The sequence below is a fragment of the Camelus dromedarius genome, chromosome 14, assembly GCF_036321535.1.
Source record: "Camelus dromedarius isolate mCamDro1 chromosome 14, mCamDro1.pat, whole genome shotgun sequence".
Classification (NCBI taxonomy): Eukaryota; Metazoa; Chordata; class Mammalia; order Artiodactyla; family Camelidae; genus Camelus; species Camelus dromedarius.
In genome coordinates, this window is record NC_087449.1 from 38057564 (window position 1) to 38081191 (window position 23628).

Below are 23628 nucleotides of genomic sequence, written 5' to 3' on the forward strand. Positions count from 1 at the left end.
TTGGATTTATTCCAGGGACATAAGGATGGTTCAATATATGCAAATCTTTTAATATGATACACTGCAACAAAAGGAAGGATAAAAATCGCATGATCATGCCAATAAATGTAGAAAAAGCATTTGACAAAATTCAACATCCATTAATAATAAAAACTCATGCCAAAGAGGTAACATATCTCAACATAAAGGAGGCCATTTGTGACAAAGCCACAGTAAACGTCATACTCAAAAGTGAAAAGTTGAAATGAAAGCCTTTCCTCTAAGTTCAGGAACAAGACAGGGATGCCCACTCTTGCCACTTCTATTTAACATAGTAATGGAAGTCCTGGTCACAGTAATCAGACTGAAAAAAGAAATAAAAGGCATCCAAATTGGAAGAGAAGAAGTAAAACCATCACTATTTGCAGGTGACATATTTTATATAGAAAACCCTAAAGTCTCCACCAAAATTCTATTAGGACCACAAAATGAATTCAGCAAAGTTGCAGGACATACCATTAATATTCAGAAATCTGTTGCATTTCTATATGCTAATAATGAAACATCAGAAAGAGAAAGTAAAAAAAGAAAAAAAAAATCCCATTTAAAATTACACCAAAAAGAATTTAAATACCTAGGAACAAACTTAACCAAAGAGGTAGAATATCATACTCTGAAAACTATAAAACATTAATTAAGGAAACCGAAGATGATACAAAGAAATGGAAAGCTATCCTGTGCGCCTGGATTGGAAGAATCAACTCTGTTAAAATGGCCATGTAACCCAAAGCAATCTACAGATTTCATGCAATCCCTATCAAAATAACCATTTTTCATAGAACTAGAACAAATAACCCTAAAATTATATGGAACCACAAAAGACCTCAGACTGCCAAAGCAATCTTGAGAAAATAGAATAAAGGTGGAGGTATAACCCTCCCAGGCTTCAGGCTATGCTACAAAGCTATAGTAGTCAAAACAGTATGGTATTAACACAAAAACAGATACATAGCTCAATAGTACAGAATAGAGAGCCCAGGAATAAACCCATACACCTACGGTCAATTAATCTATGACAAAGGAATAAGAATATACAATGGAGGACAGTGTCTTCAATATATGATGCTGGGAAAACTGGACAGCTACATGTAAAACAATGAGATTAGAACATTTCCTCACACGCTATATACGAAAATAAACTCAAAATGGATTAAAGATCTAAATGCAAGACCTGAAACCTTAAAACTCCTAGAAGAGAACATAGGTAGAACACTCTCTGACATAAATTGTAGCAATATTTTTTTTGGATCTGTCTCTTAAGGCAAAAGAAATAAAAGCAAAAATAAACACATGGGACCTAAACTTGAAAGCGCTTTCGCACAGCAAAGGAAGCCACTGACAAAATGAAACGACAACCTATGGAATGGGAGAAAATATTTGCAAATGACTGATAAGGAGTTAATATCCAAAATATATGAACAGCTTATACAACTCAATATCAAAAACACAAACAACTCAATCAAAAATTAGGAAAGACAGATATTTTTCCAAAGAAGACATACTGACTGCTAACAGGCACATGAAAAAATGTGCAGGATCACTGATCATTAGAGAAATGCAAATCAAGACAACAATGAGATATCATCTCAGACCTGTCAGAATGGCTATCATCAAAAAGTCTACAAATAACAAGTGTTGGAGAGGATGTAGAGAAAAGGGAACCCTCATTTACTGTTGGTGGTAATGTAAATTTGTGTAGCCACTATGGAACACAGCATAGAAATTCCTCAAAAAACTAAAAATAGAACTACCATATGATCAATCAATTCCACTCCTGGGTATAGGGTATATATCTGGAAAAAACAAAAACATTAATTTGAAAATATACATGCACCTCAATATTCATAGCAGCACTATTTATAATAGCCAAGATATGGAAGCAAACCAAGTGTCCATCAACAGACAAATGGATAAAGATGTGGTGTATATGTGTGTCTATATACACATATACACACACAATGGAACATTACTCAGTCACAAAAAAAGAATGAAATTCTGCCATTTGCAGCAATGTGGATGGACCTAAAGAATATCACACTTTGTGAAATAACTCAGACAGACAAATACTGTATGATATCACTTATACATGGAATCTAAAAAATAATACAAATGAATGTATATACAAAACAGAAACAGACTCAGATACAGAAAACAAATTTGTGGTTACCAAAGGGGAGAGGGAAACGGGGAGGGACAAATTAGGAGTCTGGAATTAACAGAGACAAACTATTACGTGTAAAATATATCTGCAACAAGGATACATTGTATAGTACAGGGAATTACAGTCATTATTTTGTAGTAACTTTTAACGGAGTATAACCTGTAAAAATACTGAATCACTCACTATGCTGTACACCTGAAACTAAGATCATGTTGTAAATCAACTATACTTCAATTAAAAAAAATATTTTTTAAGGAAGGCATTGAGAGTTTTTCAAAATTTGACCATGCTTATTATATAGCTAGAATGCGGCAGAACTGTAATTTCACCCATCTTCTGTTCCTTCTTTAAATTTGCCTATGCCTGAAAATGCAGATAATACCTACTTGTCATCAACGTCATGAAGCCTGATTGAGATAACGTATAATCTAACAATGTAGGAGACAGAACAGGCACACAATGAACGCACCATTTACTATACTGACACCTCCCAGGAAACCTGGCAAAGAAAGGTGGAGGATCAAAGTAGGCTGCATCTTGGTTGATTTTCTGGAAAATTTTCAGGAAGTCTAACTTATTCACCAAAAAGCTGTTACTAGAGCCCAGACATTCATTTGACTTTTTCTAAATGTTCTAATCTGAGATTACTCGTACCACTGGGTACACTTTAGCATTTGTGTGTTTATGTACATAAATCTAACTTCTAAAGTTTTACAAAACAATTTACCTGTTTAAAACAAACAATCTAAACTGCTTTTCAAGCACTACTTCTCTTTCAAAATGCTCCATTGTAGTCTTCTGGAGAATAAACTTGAAAGTAATTTTTTTTTTAATGGGGAGAGGGAAAGGAGGCTGTAAGAAAACACTTTCCAGTGCTATGTAATCTGGCAATTTGGAACTCCTGCTGGAGAGAAACAAAGACTCGAGAGGAAGGGCATCAGAAAACAGGGCAGCAGATACTAGTGACTGACTGAGTCACTGGAGAGAAAATAAACTGATTTAACACAAAACAGGCACAATAATTGAAAATATTTCCCATTTATCAAGCAGAATTCCCTTTATGAATCCTGGCAACTAGAGAGAAATAAAGATATAAATAGGCAATGCAATTAAATGTGCTTAAAGAGCTGGCCATTTTTCATTAACAGCTACTTGAACATACATCACTATTTATGAGGTCTTCTGAGTACTTTCTAACTATTTCTCAAAATACTCCAAGACATCAAATAACGAATCTCATGGAACCAATTATTGTAAAAGGAGAAATCAAAATAAGGCATTGACTTTGAAAGTCTGGTCATACTGGACAACTGCTGAAGATTCAGTGTGTGCACCCAGTAGGCTCTGAATGTGTAAATGCCATTAACAAGAAGCACAAATAAGAACAACTACAAATACCATAACTTGTTTAAATTTTACCAATCCTATACATTTTCTTTCCGAGCACTTTAGAGAAACCAAAACAATGTTAATTCAGGTTTATTAAAAAGACCCTAGGTACTTTGTCAAAAAAAGTGCTTAACAAATATCAAACAAACAAAAAAATAAGAGAACCAGCAACATTTCATGACAAGAGCTTCACAGGTTGACTGATTGGCTCAGTGTTTTATTATACTGAAATCTTTACTATGTCAATTCTTAAAACATTCAGTGATGAACTAAATGAAGCTGGCTTGTTCTTTATCAATAAGACTAACACAGGATGATCTACTTTACAAAGTAAAAAAAAAAATTAACCATGAAATTTCAAAGAGTTGTAGTATATACTCTTTTATTGCTAAAGGTACTCATTAAAACTCAAAGGCTGTCTACCAGTCTATTTTCCTCTCATTGTTATATCACATTTACCTCTTCGTGTGCCAATTATCCAAAACTTAAGGAGGAAAAGGCTACAAAAACAGGTGTCAGATACATGGCTATCACATAGGGTATATGGTATATATGTAGGCACATATTATATACATGTATAAAGTGATAATTTAGAAAAGTTCTTAAAACTATGTGTAGAGTCAAACATATATTACACATATATATGACTTTATTAAGGGAGGGATAGGTGGGGAGACAGGCAGAGTGGTCAAGAACAGAGTATGTTTGCTGTAAACAATCTGTCAGCAATAATGTCTGGTGTCCAAAACTAGGCATGCATCCTGCATAGGTCTGATTTAATTGCTCCGCTCAATATAATGGAAGTAAACCCAGGCAGCATTCTTTTTCCTATCAAAGTAGAAAGGTCTTAGGCGATTTCTCTAATTATAACTATACATAATGGAATAAAGATGAACTTAGTAGCATTCTACCCTGCCTGCCTCAAGTGATTTAAATAAAATTAAATCAGTCTGTGCAATACATTTTCAATAGACAGAGGAAGGAGATCAGTAAAAGGCTTTCTGTTACTCACCTGTAACCCTCTCCTTTGTAGAATACTGGAATCATCCATAATAGATAGCAGACAAGAAAAACCACTCTCCGGAGTCAACTACTAGTGACTACTTGCTTACTGCTGGGTGAAGAGGCAGACAATCAATCCCACTCTCTCTGCTGTGCCTACTAACCACCGCTCCACTAAACCAGCTCTCTCTCGGTCCAGCGTGAGTAGACAATCACTGCCTCACATCAGAGCCACGTCTTTCTTCACAGCAGTCCAGATAAATCTCATCTGAATTACCACCAAAGGGGGGGGGGTGCTTTTCATATTTGTTTTTCTCTTCCACACATACCCCTTTGGTTGAAAACATCTGAAGTACTAAGAAAAGGACAAAGGTCCCAGAAAAAAATTCCAATCTTTAATATCCTGACTTCACTGCTTATTAAAAAGGTTTGGCAAACAAAACAAGAGAGTCTCCACCTACAGCTACTAAGCGTATAAAATCCATGTCACGTTTTCCTTTCCAAAAACAAAATCACTCCACAAATGTTTTTTAAAAGATAACAATTTTTCAGAAATACAAAAAAAAAACATATTCTGATGCTATCCTGCAGGCTTAGGCTGACATAAAACCAGTTATTGTTTTGACTAAGGCGGCAAAATTCCTTTCATCCTTTGTATAGACAAAGCAAATGTCAGATTCTTTCGATACTGTCACAGACTCTTTTGTTTCTTTATCTCTAGATACACTGGTCTTCACTTCTTGGGCAGTCAGGAAAGCCTCTTTCTTCAGGAGCTTAGATCATTGCTAAGGTCAGTTTCCCTGCTCTTTCATGTCCTGGAGGGGGCTTGTGCACGTGTGGTGAGTTCTGAGCATGGACGAACTCATTCATCTATTCATTGCTGGTAGTACTGTCACAGGAAGAGCTCCCCATTTCCCATTCCATCAGACTTCTAAAAGGGCACAGCATGAAAAAATCTAGTTTTACCCAGGCTTTAATAATCTCAAAATCGTTTCTTCGGTCACTGGCTGCCATTTTCAAAAAAAGACTTCAGCCAAGTTTAAAGATGCTTCTAGTCTCTTAATTTATAACTTAAATATATATACACATACATATAAATATTCAGAGTTCAGGAGTGAAAGTCAGCTCTCATGATTTTGTTATTTAAACACTCCATAAGCAATGTTTTAACTTTCCAATTTTACAGTAATTGCCAGAATCCTAGTAAACACAGGGGAAAAGCAAGGCAAGTTAGTGATTTTTCTAGGTCGCAAAAGAACTGTTCGCAAAGGCAGCACTATATTCTTCAGAAGAGGCTTAAATACATTATCTACCAATTCACAATTATTTTTCTTCAAACTATAGGACATGCTGCATAAATTATTCACTTCCCAAAAGATTTCAGGAGACATTAATCCAAATTTCCTAATTTGACAAATAAAGGTATGCATAAAGCATCCTGAATCAGGCTGTTACACTCTCTAAGAAGTAAATATAGCAATAACTATACAACAGATTCAGTCTGCACCCAACAAGGAGGAAAAGCTGCCCCTCTTATAATATGGCAGCTGCACCCAACAGTGTGGGGCTTGAAGGAAGGTCTATAAACAAAATCTTTTTCTTGTCTTCTTACAACTGCTTCTAGTCACAAGAGCGAGACACACTGCTGAAAACAGCACAGAAAGCAGGATACATCTCTCTTTCATTCAGCAAAAAACTTCTGATCCTTAGCACAACCAGTGTGGTCTTTCATTGTGAGAGCTAATAAATCCACATCTCCATGGACTCCTTCCATCTGCTGTTTTAAACAACTAATGGCTGGATTATGTCTATGGGGAAAACAAGCATAAGACCCGAACAGACAGCTGATTTGCATAGGGTGTGCTACCCACTGAATGAATATCTGCAAAGTCACAGGCTTTTAAAGCTACAGAACCTATCAAAACAGATTTTATTAACTAACAAATAAAACACATTTATCAGCAGAGAGGAAGTCGGAGTGAACCTCTAGTCCATCTATCCCTATAGAAATATAAATGGTGCATTCTGATAAACCGTTTAGGCCAGAGAGTCAAAATTCAAACTCTTCATTCATTTACTAATTTAGGAATCATTTATTATGCTAAGCACTGAGATGAGCATGGGGGGAAATTACCAAAATTAACATTACCCATAAACTAATAATTCTATTCTAGAAGAGCTCAAATCCAATGGAGAAGCCAAATAAAAACAAGTAATTATGATATAATGGGAAAATTATGACAAAGCACTAAAGGAGTGTCAAAGAGAGCTCAATTCATTACACTGGGAAATCTACAAAAAAGGTTTCCAGTGGTAGTGCCATCTGGTCACTGAAACTAATGTTATAGAATTCTCAGTCCTTGGCCAAGACAGTCTCCATTACCTAAAGTGTATATAGCTTAAAAATCTTCAACCAGTCCTCACTAACTAAAAAATTGAGTAACAAACTCCTCCCCCTGGCATTCAATGCACCCCATAACACAGAAACAATAGATTCTTCTGCACTGTTACCTTGCTGTAACCTTAGCCTTCCAGTGAGAAAGAACAATGCATCATTTCCTGAACAGATCCCCTCCTTCTTCTCCATTTTATATTCTTTGTCATGAGACAGGAATACAATCATTTACCTCACAGGACTGCTGAAAGGAATAATTTAAACAACATATACCAATGCTTCTTAACCCTTTTCAGTATTTCTAATGACAAAGTAGAATGCACCCTGCCCAAAATTTCCTGCTACAACCTGGCTTCTTTAAAGGCTCATGGTTTGTTTGTTTTTTAATTTGCATTCCTTTTTATTGAAGTATAGTCAGTTTACAATGTTGTGTCAATTTCTGGTGTACTGCATAATGTTTCAATTATACATATACAAACATATATTCTTTTTCATATTCTTTTTCATTATAGGTTACTACAAGATATTGAATATAGTTCCCTATGCTATACAGTATAAACTTGTTTATCTATTTTATATATAGTTGTTAGTATCTGCAAATCCTGAACTCCCAATTTAACCCTTCCCATCCCCATTCCCCCAGTACCATAAGTTTGTTCTCTATGTTTGTGAGTCTGTTTCTGTTTTGTAAGTAAATTCATTTGTGTCTTTTTTTTATTCCACATATAAGTGATATCATACAGCATTTTTCTTTCTCCTTCTGGCTTACTTCACTTAGTATGATAATCTCTAGGCCCATCCATGTTGCTGTAAATGGCACTGTTCTTTTTTATGGCAGAGTAGTATTCCATTGTGTGTGTGTGTGTGTGTGTGTGTGTGTGTGTGTGTGTATCACATCTTCTTTAGCCAATCATCTGTCAATAGACATTTAGGTTGTTTTCATGTCTTGGCTATTGTAAATAGTGCTGCTGTGAACACTGGGGTGCTTGTACCTTTTCAAATTATATTTGTTTTGAATTATATTTGTTTTATTTTGTTTTTATTTTTTAAGGTTGCAAATCATTGATCATTTTTTAACACCTTTATTGTGGTTTGATTTCTGTACAGTAAACTACACATATTTCAGATGTACAATTTGATGAATTTTGATAGATGCATATACCAATGAAACTATCACCACAATCAAGATAGCTAACATTTCCATCACTCCCCAACAGGTGCAATTTTTGAATTACCAATTTATGCCTTCCCACCCCCTTCAACCACTGGTAACCTAAGTTTGTTCTCTATGTCTGTGAGTCTGTTTCTGTTTTGTAGATAAGTTCATTTGTGTCTTTTTTTTAGCTTCCATATATAAGTAATATCATATGGTATTTTTCTATTTCTGACTTACTTCACTTAGAATGACAATCTCCAGGTCCATCCATGTAGCTGCAAATGGTATTGTTTTATTCTTTTTTATGGCTGAGTAGTATTTCATTGTGTGTGTGTGTGTGTGTGTGTGTGTGTGTGTGTGTATGTGTGTGTGTACACACAGCTTCTTTATCCAGTCATCTGTCAATGGATATTTGGGTTGTTTTCATGTCTTGGCTATTGTAAATAGTGCTGCTGTGAACATTAGGGTGCATGTGTCTCTGAATTATATACCCAGAAGTGGGGTTGCTGGATCATATAGTGAGTCTATTTTTAGTTTTTTAAGGAATCTCCAAACTGTTCTCCACAGTGGCTGCACCAATTTACATTCCCACCAACAACAGTGTAGGAGGGTTCCTTTTTCTCCACACCCTCCGCAGCATTTATCGTTTGTGGACTTTTCAATGATGGCCATTCTAACTCACGTGAGGAGATATCTCATTGTAGTTCTGACTTGCATTTCTCTAACAATTAGTCATGCTGAGCATCTTTTCATGTGCTTGTTGGCCATGTGGATGTCTTCTCTGAGAGATGTCCATTAGGTTTTCTGCCCATTTTTCAACTGGGTTGCTTGCTTTTGTTTTTTGGGGTTTGTTTTTTTTTTTGATATTAAGGTGAATGAGCTTCAAGCATCTTTTCTGACCACAAACACTGTGAGATTGGAAATCAACTATAAGAAAAAAACTGCAAAAACCACAAACACATGGAGGCTAAACAATATGCAATTAAACAACCAATGGATCACTGAAGAAATCAAAGAATACCTAGAGACAAATGAAAATGAAAGCACAATGATCCAAAACCTCTGGGACAGCAAAAGCAGTTGGAAGAGGGAAGTTTATAGCAATACAAGCTTACCTCAGGAAACAAAAACAATCTCAAATAAACAACCTAATCTCACACCTAAGGCAACCAGAGGAATAAGAACAAACAAAACCCAAAGGTAGTAGGAAAAAAGAAATCATAATGATTAGAGGAAAAATAAATGAAAGAGACTTAAAAAACAATAGAAAAGATCAATTAAACTAAAAGCTGATTCTTTGAAAAGATAAAACTGATAAACCTTTAGTCAGATTCCTCAAGAAGAAAAGAGGGCCCAAATCAATAAAATCAGAAATGAAAAAGGAAAAGTTACAACCGATACCACAGAAATACAAAGGATCATAAGAGGTTACTATGAGCAACTATTAGACCAATAAAATGGACAACCCAGAAGAAATGGACAAATTCTTAGAAAGGCACAATCTTCCAAGACTGAACCAGGAAAAAACAGAAAATTTGAACAGACAAATTACCAGTACTGAAATTGAATTAGTAATTTAAAAACTCCCAACAAACGAAAGTTCGGGACCAGATGGCTTCAAAGGGAAATTCTACCACACATTTAGGGAATGGTTAATGCCTATCCTTCTGAAACTATTCCAAAAGATTGCAGAGGAAATAACATTTCCAAACTCATTCTATGAGGCCTCCATCACCTTGATACCAAAACTAGACAAAGATATCATGACAAAAGAAAATTACAGGCCAAAATCACTTATGAATATATGTAAAAATCCTTAACAAAATACTAGCAAACTAACTCCAATAATACATTAAAAGGATCATACAACATGGTCAAGTGGGATTTATCCCACAGATACAAGGATTTTTCAATACCCACAAATCAATCAATGTAATATAACACATTAACAAACTGAAGAATAAAAACCATATGATCATCTCAATATGCAGAAAAAGCTTTTGATAAAATTCAACATCCATTTATGATAAAAACACTCAGAAGGTGGGCACAGAGGGAACATACCTCAATGTAATAAAGGCCATATATGACAAACCCTCAGCTAACATCATACTCAATGGTGAAAAGCTGAAAGTATTTCCTCTAAGATCAGGAACAAGACAAGGATGCCCACTCTCACCACTTTTATTCAACATAGCTTTGAAAGTACTAGCCATAGCAATCAGAGAAAAAAAAGAAGTAAAAGGATTCCAAATTAGAAAAGAAATGAAACTGTCACTGTTTGAAGATGACATGATACTATACATAGGAAATCCTAACAATGCTACCAGAAAACTATTAGAGCTCATCAATGAATCTGGTAAAGGATTACAGGATACAAAATTATTACACAGAAATAAGTTGCATTTCTATACACTAACAACAAAATATCAGAAAAAGAATTAAGGAAACAACCCCATTTGCCATCACATCAAAAATAATAAAATATCCAGAAATAAACCTGCCTAAGGAGACAAAAGACCTGTATTCCAGAAACTGTAAGATGCTGATGAAAGAAACTGAACATGACACAAACAGATGGAAAGGAATACCATGTTCCTGCGCTGGAAGAATCAACATTGTTAGAACGGCCATACTACCCAAGGCAATCCACAGATTCAATGCAACCCCTATAAAATTATCAATGGCATCTTTCACAGAACTAGAAAAAAAAAATTTAATTTGTATGGAAACACAAAAGATCCTGAATAGCCAAAATAATCTTAAGAAAAGAAAAATGGAGCGGAGGAATCAGAATCCCTGACCTCAGACTATATTACAAAACTACAGTAATCAAAAGAGTTTGGTACTGGCAGAAAACAGACATGTAGATCAATGGTATAGGATAGAAAGCTCAGAAATAAACCCACCTATGGTCAATTAATCTATGACAAAGGAGGCAAGAATATACAAAATAGAAAAGAAGTCTCTTCAGTTAGTTGGGAAAACTAGACAGATACATGTAAAATAATGAAATTAGCACATTCTCTAATACCACATACAAAAATAAACTCAAAATGGATTAAAGACCTAAATACTATAAAACTCATAGAGGAAAACATAGGGAGAACACTATTTGACATAAACTGCAGCAACATTTTTTTTTCAATCTGTCAGTAATGGAAATAAAAGCAAAAATAAGCAAATGGGACCTAATTAAACTTACAAGCTTTTGAATAGCAAAGGAAACCACAAACAAAATGAAAAAACAACCTAGGGAATGGGAGAAACTATTTTCAAATGGTAAAACCAACAAGGGATTAATTTCCAAAATATACAAATGGCACATACAGCTTAATAACAAAAACACAAACAACCCAATAAAAAAAATAGGCAGAAGACCTAAACAGACATTTCCCTAAAGAAGACATACAGATGGCCAATGGGCACATGAAAAGATGCTTAACATTGCTAATTATTAGAGAAATGCAAATTAAAACTGCAACGATGTGTCACCACACACTGGTCAGGATGGCCATCATTAAGAAGTCTACAAATAATAAATGCTGACAAGGATGTGGAGAAAAAGGAAACCCCCTCCCCCATGCTGTTGGTGGGAATGTAGTTTGGTGCAGCCACTATGGAGAACAGTACGGTGATTCCTTAAAAAACTAAAAATAGAGTTATTATATGATCTAGCAATCCCACTCCTAGGCACATATCCAGAGAAAACTCTAATTCCAAAAGATACATACATCCCAATGTTCACAGCAGTACTATTTAAAACAGCCAAGACATGGAAGCAACCTAAATGTCCATGGACAGATGAATGGATAAAGAAGATATAATGTGTGTATATACATATATACATACACAATGTAATATTACTCAGCCATAAAAAAGAATTAAATAATGCCACTGGCAGCAACATGGATGGACTTAGAGATTATATTAAGTGAAGTAAATCAGACAGTGAAAGACAAATATCATATGATGATACTTATATTTGGAATCTAAAAAAAAAAGATACAAGTGAACTAATTTACAAACTGGAAATAAGACTCACAGACAGAAAACAAACTATGGTTACCAAAGGGAAAAGGAGTGGGGGATAAGTTAGGAGTCTGGAATTGACATATATACACATTACTATATATAAAATAAACAATAAGAACCTACTGTATAGCACAGGGAACTATATACAATGTCTTGTAATAACCTATAATGGAAAAGAATCTGAAAAAGAATATATATATGTATGTATAACTGAATTACTCTGCTGTAAACCTCAAACTAAGACAACATTGTAAATCAACTATACTTCAATTTAAAAAGCATTTTTTAAAACATGTATTTTCTGTAAAAATGACTGAAACAAAAAACATTTTTACAAAATTCTAAGACTTATATCTAAGTCCAAACACACCAGGAGCTACTGAAGAATTATTACTCTAACTTTCAATTTCCTTTTTGGTTTTAACAAGTGGGGATTCTCTTTTCTTTTGCTGTGCTCAGCTATGGGGTTCTGCTGTATTTTTTTAGAGTATATTTTATCTAGCATTTCTATGCATTTGGACCAAGAGGAGGACTCTTCAGTTTTAGGTTAGTCCATCATATTGCTAGAAGTTCTCTATTAACTCTTTAACTCTAGTATTCTGACACCCATCCCTACATTCCTGAATTTAATACACCCTACTACATGAGTTATTTTTATAAGGAGCACAAATTACCTTCAAACATTATTTAATCTAATAAATATTATGTTAGCAGTCAAAACAGTTCCCATAGGTTAGGTTAAAATCTTATTAATTGATTTAATTAATCAAACTATTCATTAAAATATTCCTCTTACAGATGAATTCTTACATCTCACAAATGAATATTACAGAATGGTTCTAAGTCTTTAAAATCCCAAAACTAAAAGAAGTGTCCTAATGTTGCAGAATGGTCCAAATAAGGAAGACTCAAAGACAGTTTGCACCAGATATTATAAAGAACAAAATCTTCCATCACTTCTGATCTGCCCTTTCACCAATTAGAGCAGTCAGGACATTAGAGAACAAGGCAAAAAACAGAAATCCTCAAGTATGCCATGACAGTCTGCACAGATTATTTTAATAAAATGCCTTTAATACATAAAATTCAAAACCTCACCAAATACAGAGCCAGACCCTGCACAAGTTGCCAATGGTAAAGATGCAAATAAATGCTCTTAAATGCTATGAAGAAAACAATGTGTGATGCAGGAAGAATAATTATATCTATAATTATAATTATAAAACTTCGAAGAGATTCAGTCACGAAAAGATCAGGCAAAAATTTATCAGTTGTAGCGAAAATAAACTGCAAAGGTTTTGTGGTGGGAACGTTCATTATCTAGAAAGAAGACTAACACTAATGGAATAGTAAGAAGGGCTTACTGTATAAGATAACTTCAGAGAAGTAGGCAGGGACCAGATCATACAGTAACTTGCTAGACCCATGAGAAGTTTAAAGTTTATTGTTCATGTAATAGGAAACCACTGGGTAATTTTAAGCAAGAGAATGACATAACCTGACACACTTCTTTTTTTTAATATACTACTTTCTAAAAACTTGTTCAAAAAATTTTTAAGTACTGACTACTTTGTGGAAAATGATCTGTAAGGAGGTCAAGAGAGTGCAAAGAAATAAAATAAGAAGCTACTGGAACAGTTCAGACTAGAGAAATGGAGGCCTGGACTGGGGTTCTAGCAATAGAGCTTGGCAGGGTGGGGGAGAAGGGAAGTACACAGATTAAGAATGTATCCTATACAAAAAGTCAACTAGATTAGCTCTTGGACTGATCAGGAGGTGGAAAAAGAGAACTATCAAAGATGGCATTTTTACCAAGACTGGGGCACCATTTACAAGATGCAGACACTAGAGAAGGAACAAGTCTATCATTCTGACACGTTAAAATTCCACCCTCCTCACTAATTTGCCTCTAAAAAGTAACAAATGGTTTTCCTACATCCCATATTCACTAGTAGCAACCTTCAAATGGTGGAACCCAACCACTTCTTTCTTCTTGAGAAGAGTATTACTTTCTAACTCTTCAATATGTAAAACCTGTCTGGAAAGCTGACTAAGTCAGTGTTAGGTGCATCTGACTGAGGAAGGATAGGAAATACTTTGTGAGCTTCCTAAGCATCAGAGTGAAAACATGAAGAAATGGCCATTCTAGCATTGACAGCTCTTGTGATACAAATCGTATAGTTTTCTTCAAATTGTATTACCTTTTTCATTACTAAGTGAAATATCTTCCTTTCTGCTTTCAAAGACTCAAGCCCATGGTAGGAACAGAAAAACATGCCTAACTAGAATTTTGTCTGTGTCTTTTTCTGTTTCGTACAAAAATGCATTAGTGTCTTCTATTCAGATATTGCTGGTGGAAGGTAAACTATTAAAAACAATAACACCTATTAAAAAATATGCATATAACTTTTGATCCAGCAACCCCATTTTAGAGGATCTATTTTAGAGAAAGAGAAGCATCAATATTTAAGGATACATGAATATGGATATTTATTACAGCATGTTTAGTTCCTATAGCATGCTGAGAAGAAATGGTGAAAAACTGTTGAATAGTGGTTTTTAGTATTCCCTTAAAACCTTGAGTTTCCCACATCTCAGTGGTTCCCAAACTCTGCTGCACATCACAGTCAATGTGAGCTTTAAAAAATCCTGATCTCCAGGTCACCCCCACTACCAATTAAATTTGAATGTCTGGGATTGGAAGCCAGGAATCAGTATATTAAAGATTTCTAGATGATTTCAATGTTTTTTGCAATAAAATTTGGGAACCAATACTTAATCTGTTTAAAAGAAGTCCACCGTTCTGAGGCCCCTCTGTTTAGGGTTGCTGGGTTTAGCAAATAAAAATACAGAATTCCCAGTTAAATTTAACCTGCTGTAACATTCCATTCTTCTTGTCTGGTTTTAGATGAGAAAAGGGAGTTGTTAAGAGAATATGGAAGGAGAGATTTCTCTATAATTTCTCAACAAAAGTGGTTCAAGTGAAAATAAGAGAGAAATTTCCCAGATACAGTGATTACAAAATAAGGAGAAACATCATCAGAGAGATTCAGAGCATTTACTCTGCAAAAAGAGAGATCTGGATTCAAACCATACTTTTATCATGAACCATTTGTGTGAACTTGGGTAAGTTGCCCTCTTTTAAATCTCCATTTCTTCAACTTAGACACTGACTAATTATAACTATTTCAAAGGGTTGGTATAAGGATCAAATAAACTAATGCATTTCAAATACTCAGCATAGTCCCTAGCACATAGGATGTATTTAACAAATGTCATTATTTTTAACCATGTGTAAGTGAGCCTTTCAAAACTGGCCCTGCTGTAAGAAATGCTGCTTCATGCAGAAATACTAATGTCTCCAATAAATTACTCCTAAGAGAAGGATATAACTATACTTCAGTTAATCTGACTGTTTATGTAAGTAGGCAAATACCAAGTAGAATAACACCATGTATGAATCTAAAAGAGTTTTTAAAAATATATTTTAAGCACAAAGAGGATTTTGCATCCTATGACCAAAGTATGTATTATTCTTTTCCATGAAACTAATATTCTAAAACGCCAATGGGCCATGCTTTTCACTGACATCAGTAATTGTGCTGCTGAAGGAAAACAGCTGAGGCCCTTTAACACAATGCAGCTAAAAAACTGCCATCATAAGCTTGTAGTGAGAACTAGTATCGTTCAGAGCAATAAGGCTGGATTAGCTGCCCCTCAATTCCTTTAACGGGCATAACATAGCAATTTATATTAGCATTCATAATCAGGAAACTAAACTAAACAACTGTAAGACACAATAAAATGTCTCATAAAATTTTTTTCCATTAGACAGAGATGCTCTTAATCCCAGCATTTTGATATGCAGCTCAAATGTCACTGTACAGAAAACATGACTGCAATTCCATACAGTCATACCAGGTAAACAAAACACCCAGATGCATTCATTTGTAGCAAAATACATTTTAAATGCTATGATTCTTCTTTGATAGTACTGATCTAACTTTAATCATTCATTGCCATTTATAGCTATACAATTGTGTCAATGCTGATTTATAATTATATACATATTCCTTTAAAAATATATTAGTATCTGTCACTCTCCTGAGGGTCTAGATTCCACAAGGACAAGAATTATGTCTGTTTTTTTCACCCCTGTACCTTCCATACAACCTAGACAGAAATACTAAACATTTGCTAAAGGTTACCAAATGAACAGGAGGAAGAGGAGTCAATTCTTACCACTCATTAAGAGAAATTATATGATTTGTTTCAATATAAATCTTCCTATTCATAATTAATTCTCCAGGCATTTTCATTGAAAGCATAGTGGCAAGCATCTTTTTACCCCATTTAATACTACTAGTCTACAGAAAAATTATAATCAAGGACAACATACATAGAAGAAAACTAATTTGTTGAAAGGACTAGTTTTCTTCTTTAAATACAGAAATATAAAACATTCACAAATCGATTATACTGCTTAACAAGAACAAGAAACTTAACCTCCTAATCACACTGAATGACACATAATGGAACAGTTACTGAAAATTCAAGACTCAACAGCAGTTTCTCTCCCTCCCTTATAACATCTTTTGCTCTGCACTGTTCACTACATGTCTCTCTTTGTCCTGAAAGCCTGAGATCGTGCTAAGCACAAAGACTATATCTCATTCTTCTCTGTGCACCCAGCACAACTGGCACAGGTGAGTCCAAAAAGGTTTATTAAATTCAGAAAGATATGATCCCTATCCTAGAAGAGATCATCATCTAACAGAAGAGTGGTTCCCCTAAAGGTTTATCTGTTTTTAATCTTTCCACGTTCTCTCCAGGTGAACTCATCCACACTCATAGTTTCAACTACCATTTTCACACTGATGATTTTTTTGCCCCTTGAAGCCTGATCTCCAGCACACATTTCCTGAGCTCTAAACAAAATTGCTTACTGACCAACTGTATGAATAGCATTTAGGTCCCTCAAATTAGACATGGCCAAACAGAGCTCTTTTTTTCACTCCCTAGATCTGTCCTGGCTCCTTTATTCTTGGGTTTGTTTTGTTTGTTTGTTTGTTTGATTAATGAAATCATTCTGTGGGATCTATCAAGTCTTTGTAATTATAAGAATAATCATTGGCGGCTTCTAAGCAGGTGATAACTATTATATCTCTAGTTTCAGGAAAAAAAATCTGAACTATATTTCATAAATAAGCCAAGTAAGAAAAGGAATCAGAATAAGGATACACAAAGTGGGAAAAGGTGAAAGAAACAACTGATGAGGAAAGCAAGAGACGTACACAAGGAGTAGAGAACATGGGCAAACACAAAGACCCGCACTCAGTCAAAAACGCTCTCTGAGCACTTAACATACACTGATCTCCCTCCCTGTCCCTCTCCATCCCTCTCCCCCTCAACCACCTCCCACATTTTTATCTGAAAACAATCTTTTGACTCTAGTCATCACCTCTACCAAAAAGACTCCCTCTACCCATTTCTCCACAGTGCCCTAATCAAACTTTTCAACCATTTTGATACTCCTCAGTGGCTCCCCACTACCTAAAAATGAGGTCCAAATGCCTCCCTTAACATCTAGCCTCCCTTGCTCTTTAATCCAATCTACCCAACCTACTGTTCATAACTTCATGTACCACTTCACTCTCTCCCTTAGGCTCCATGAAGATGGGGACCATGTCTGTTTTATTTAAAGATGGAGCCAGCACTAGGCATAGTGACTACCACACAGTATGAGTACGTCAACTCTATGCTCCAGCCAAAACGAACTACTTGCTATTTCTAGGATTTTAGACAATCATACCTTTATTTCATGTTCCTTACTCCAGAAAGTCCTCCTTCCTGCCCAAACCTATTCATGTCTAAATCTTACTTATCTTTCCAGATCTGGCTCAAACACTATATCTTCCATGAAATTTTCCTTCAGTCCCTAGAAGTTATTTATTGCCTCATAGACAACTCCTAACATCCTTTGATTATTTCTAATCTTCCTTTAAAATCCAGCTCAAGCATTATCATTATTAAGCTTTTAATTTCCATCCATATTCAGAAGGGATCACTGCTTCTTGTGTCCAAACTATGCCTCATGCAGTTTTCTATTATAACAATTATACTGTAATTATTATTTAGTTCTCTGAGAACAAGGACAATGTCTTATATATCTTATTTTCTCCACCATTCACCCTAAATCCTGACACCCCATGGTCACTAGAAACATTTTTGATGAATGAATAAAAATCCAGACAATATGTGGATATAGTATTTCTCAATCTATGGTATAGATGAGATTTAGGAAGGAAACTTAAAGCCCAGAGATACCATAACCCTAATATAAAGGCAAATCTAAATATTATCCTTAAAATTATAATTATACTTACATTACCTCCTTTTTATAGCTCTCTGCCTAGAGAATGGTTACCAACTTTGGTCAATCTACCTCCAACTTTACAACAATCTATAGAGCAAGATTATTTCCCAGGTTCTGCAACAGAGGAATACATGTCTCTATGTAATAAACAGCTTAGGCTGAAATTTGCAAATTAGCTTCATATGGAACCAACTAGACTACCACAGGTTCAGTTTACCCTATCAGTGCTTGTGTTATTACTAAGATGCTTATTATATATACATTCCATATGTTAAGCAGTGATGGAAAATTTTAAGTCTACAATTCTCCCTCATTTAACACAGTAATAAATCTCACACACACACACACACACACACACACACACAACTTGTGTGCACACCCAACCATGGGTTCCTGTCATTTTATGTGGTACAAAACAATTTTGCAAGTATGGGGATATAAGATGGACATTCTAGGCAGTTTTTTTTTTAACTGCCTGAGTAAACTGCTAAATGTATTCACAAACAGAAAATACGAATCAGGAAATTCTGAGGCAAAGAAAAGACAGAAGAGAGTTATATTAATCTTGGGAGAAGTACAGAAAAACAAAACAGAGAGGGGTAGCTTAAGAGCTATGTGTCTTACTCTTTTTTTTTTTTATCACCCATAGCTCCCAGCATAATACTTAATAAAACGGCCACATAAATAACATTAACTGAATAAAAATTATTAAAATAAGATACACTACAAGGAGGTAACAGGCCAAGAAAATAGAGCCCAGCTCTTTCCATTGGCTTTATGTGCCATGAAAAACAGGATGTGGCAGAAGCAACGTTAACCTCTGGGTAAAAGGCAAGTAATGCCAGTTTCTGGGCAAAAAAATGGTAGAGGAAAAGATGGCACAGTCTCAAGTACTGTGAAATGACCTGAAGTTAATTACACGTAAAACAATCTTCAACCCTGACCACTAAAGTAAATCTGGGGAGTTACCTTTCACCATTTCTATAAGCCCTTCAAAAGCTCCCTTTATCAGGGACCCCCAAGACCACCCTGAGGTTCAACAATTCTCTAGGACTCATAAGACTCTGCATATACTTGTACTCATGACTAAAACTTATTACAGCAAAAGGATACAAAAGAAAATCAGCAAAGGGAAAAGGTGCATGGGGCAAAGCCCAGAGGAAACCAGGGCAAGCTTTGAAGAGTTCTCTCCCAGTGGAGTCACAAAGGACACATTTAATTCCTCCAGCAACAAATTTTGACGACATGCTTGGAATGCTGCCTAACCAGTGAAGTTCATCAGATTCAGTGCTCAAAGTTTTTACTGAAGCTGGTTACATAGGCACACTCTGCCAACTACATACCAAAAGTCCAGGCTTCTGGTAAAGTAGGTATTCACATTGTACAGTCCAAGCACAGTCAGTCACTCTTATTATTTAGGGGAAGTTTTATCTGTGTAAGAAACAGTTTACTATCCAAGTTCCCAGAAGCTCACCAAGGGCTAATCTTGCATGCAGGCCTTTTTAAGGATAGCAGTCTCAGGACTTGTTAACTCTTTTCTGCACACTACTCTTTCTTAACATTCCTCTTTTAAGGCTACCAGTCTGCACATGCTTGAACCAGTCTTGTACTCTAGACAGTCTATAGATAAGAAAATTGTGACACTAAAGGAATTGCATTTCCAGAGAAACACATCAAGCAAGCTTAAAAATAGGCACCCCAAGGGAATTTACGACAGGCTTTCTTTGCCAGATGTCAGCACCCCGATGAACAAAATGGCCCAAGAGAACTCCCAGCCAGATCCTTTTATCTATATGGATGATTCCAGCATGAACTCTCAGGATGATTCACATACCAGTTGGTCCTAAGAAATGGAAGAAGCACCAAGGATGCACCTCATTCACCGAAACCCAGCACAAAGAGTTGGAGGCTCTGTTTAGCTGCAACATGTTTCCAGATAAAAATCTCCAGAGAAAACTTGCTTTAAAACTCAACCTACTAGACTCAACCCGGTAAAGACTGGGTTCAGGAATCAGTGGTTCAAAATGAGGAAACAGCAGCAGCAGCAACAAAAATCGCTGAAGCCACCAAACCAGATCCTTCCAGCCAAGAATGTGCCAACAGCATCACAAGTCCTCATTTTTCCCCGTACGGTTTCAGATTTCTGTAGCTCCCTCTTCACCTCAGCCCTTAGGCCTTTTCAGTTGGGCAGGGGACTCTATCCTCACTGAGAGTCCTACCAGTGATGTCCAAATCCAAGATCCTCAGTTGGAGAGGCCAGCGGCCTCCGTTCCTGCTTTATACTCTGATGCCTATGATACAGCCCAAGTGGAAATGTACAGCTTTCCTGATGAAGATGAGATAGCCAGCTCTTCTTTCCACTCTCTATATCAGTATCTCTCACCAACAAGGCCCAGTTAGAATAGAGTTCCTCTCTTAGAATCTTTGCTGGTCCAGCTGTACATTTATCTCCTGGGCAAACCTGGTTCAGTATGACAAGCTGGAGCTTTGCAGCCAGTCTACAGCCTGAAAGAACCTACAATTCCAGAACCCCTCCAGTAGCAAGATAGACTCTGGATTTCTCTGATTAAAGTACTAATAAATGTCAGGCAGTATTTTTTAAAAAAAGAAAATTGCAAAAATGGGGAATGACAACTCTGATCAAAATACTAATAAATGTCAGATAGTATTAAAAAAAGGAAAAGGAAAACCACAAAAATGGGGAATGACAACTCACTTGGAAGCTAAAAAAAAAAAGACTTGGGTCAAACACCATAAGTAAACAATTTTTAGAAAAACTGATTTTCACGTAACCTTCACTGATCCAACTACTGCATACAAACAGTAAATATTATGTTAGATGGCTGTTGCAGGGAACAGTGGATAGAGGGAAATTTTTGTAATAAACAAATCCTGCTATCAGGAAGCATACAGTCTAGTGATGGATAGGATCTTCTACCAAGATTCCCAGCAATATTTACAAATGTAAACCCAATGAGAAAAAAGAAAAGAGACATGTTCATGGAGAGAAGGGGTTTGAAAACACCCTTCATAACTTTTACAATAGAAGTTATTCAGAATTTTAGAGACTAAGTGTCAAAAGAACAAGAATATCAGAACACTCAAAACCAATTCATTTTGCAAATGCTTTCAGAGATTCCACTACATGCTGTTCATTGTGCCATGCTCTGGAATCAAAGTGTAAAGAGATGCAACTGCTCAAAGCTAGTAGATGAGAAAAGATTTGCACAATAATAATATTAGCATCTAATATTTCCTAGAGTTTACTATGTACCAAGCACTGTTCTAAGAACTTTACAAATACAAATTCATATAACACTTAGAACAAAAAGAGAATAACTATTTTAGACATTTTTATTCCTATTGGACAAAGAAGGAAAAGCATTACAGTGAAGTTAAGTAATTTGCACAAAACTAAGCATCTTCTAACAGTGGTAACTGGTTTAAACACTCAATCTTCATTCACACTCTTAGAGTCCACCACCTATATATATAGTAATAAACTTTGTATAAAGTCTAATTGTGGCACAAATAAGGTTAAACAATTCTGTTCAGGATAGGGGAGTCACAGAAGTCTTCACAATGGAGGGAATCATTGAGCTGGATCTTAAAGGATGTACAGAAGTTGACTGCAAATCTAAGCAAAAGGAACAATGTATGCAATTCCATATAAGAGTCTAGGAGTCATTATCAAGTCCTCTAATTTCCCATTTGAAAATGAAATTTATTAAATGAAAGGTTTCCAGAATATTCCAGCAAATTTGCTATTTGCTACTATATCTTATTCTTTTAAAAAACATTTTTACATATACAAATTTAAAATTAAGATGCAGTAAATGCTATATTTACATGTATTTTAATGAACCAGAGAACTGTGGAATAGAATTTCTGAACTACAAGAGATGGTTTCTGGGATGAAGACAATCTCAAAAATAGGTTTATGAAAAAAAGAATTAACAGTGCTTTGAATAAAACTGCATTATTTAACATAAAGTAATTCATAGTCAAAACTATGTATAAATAAGTTCAATGTTTAAAATATTTGCAAGGTGTACAGGATATCATCCATTTGCCCCCCCCCAGATCATCTACTATACCCCCAAATGCAGAATCATTATAACTATGTCAACAGGTATCCTTACCCTCTTCTGTCCAGATGATATCAGCCAATAGGTAGCACCAGCAGGAGGTAGGAGAAAGAAAAGAGGGTAAGGAAGAGTCAGGGAGATTCATTCTCCTGGGTTGGTCGCTGTAGGGTTGTGTTAGGCAGGCTGCATCCCACTACCACGAGTCATGCCCACTGTCAGGTCACCTTCTATACACAGCCTCCTCTGTCTCCAAATTCCAAAGGTCAATTCCTCCCCTCACACTTTCAGGCCTAGGATTGGTAACAGCACCAAGTGATTGTTAAGAAGAAGGTACTGTGTATATGTTGCCATTTCACTAAGTCCTGTCTATATCTCTTTATTATATTATAATCTGTCTGTTCTGTTTCCAGCCAGAACCCTAACTAATATGTGGAATAAAATTAAATGCATTTTCATTTTTATTTGTCTACTCTAAAGAGGAGAAATTCCTTTCAACTCAAAGAAAAAATTTTTTGTAATCAAAACCAAGTAAAACTTTCCCTAAATGTAATCCTGATCAAAATCTTCAATATCTGAATAGTGGAGAAAAGTGAGTATCAATAAATTCAGAAAAAAAAAAAAAGCAATTCAAATTATCCAACTTGCCAAAGACTTTCCACTTACTTACAAGTCTTGAAATAGACCTGAGTCAGACCCAGTTTTGAATTTCTGCTCTAACATTCACTAACTATCCTAGAGCAAAGTACTTGAATTTGTTCTGTTCATTGTTGTATGCAGGCACCCAGTACACCAGTGATACATAGTGGGCACTTTCTAAATATCTGTGGAATGAATGGACAAATGAACAAATCTCTGCAGGCATTAATTTCCTCACATGTAAAATAGGATAATGTTGATTACCTCACAATGTTCCTGAGAAAACAAAAGAGAATATATGTAAGAGAACATACAGGTGTAGGGTCTAGGAAGTATGAGTTCTCTATTCCC

At 35.5% G+C, this 23628-nt stretch overlaps 1 protein-coding gene and 1 pseudogene across 5 annotated transcripts in view; one reads left to right on the plus strand and one right to left on the minus strand.

The window, feature by feature from the left end:
• Window positions 1-23628, minus strand: part of MAST2 (microtubule associated serine/threonine kinase 2) — a 174740-nt gene that overhangs the window by 115153 nt on the left and 35959 nt on the right. The window contains exon 1 of one of the 5 annotated variants that reach the window (XM_064493623.1): window positions 4602-4974. The exons of the other annotated variants lie outside the window; for them this stretch is intronic. Within the exon in view, the coding sequence (XP_064349693.1) occupies window positions 4602-4640 (39 nt within the window). The 5' untranslated portion in view covers window positions 4641-4974. Of the gene's footprint in view, window positions 1-4601; window positions 4975-23628 lie in introns of those variants that run through there. 5 annotated transcript variants of the gene reach the window in all.
• LOC105090922 (arginine-fifty homeobox-like) lies at window positions 16070-20953 on the plus strand (annotated as a pseudogene).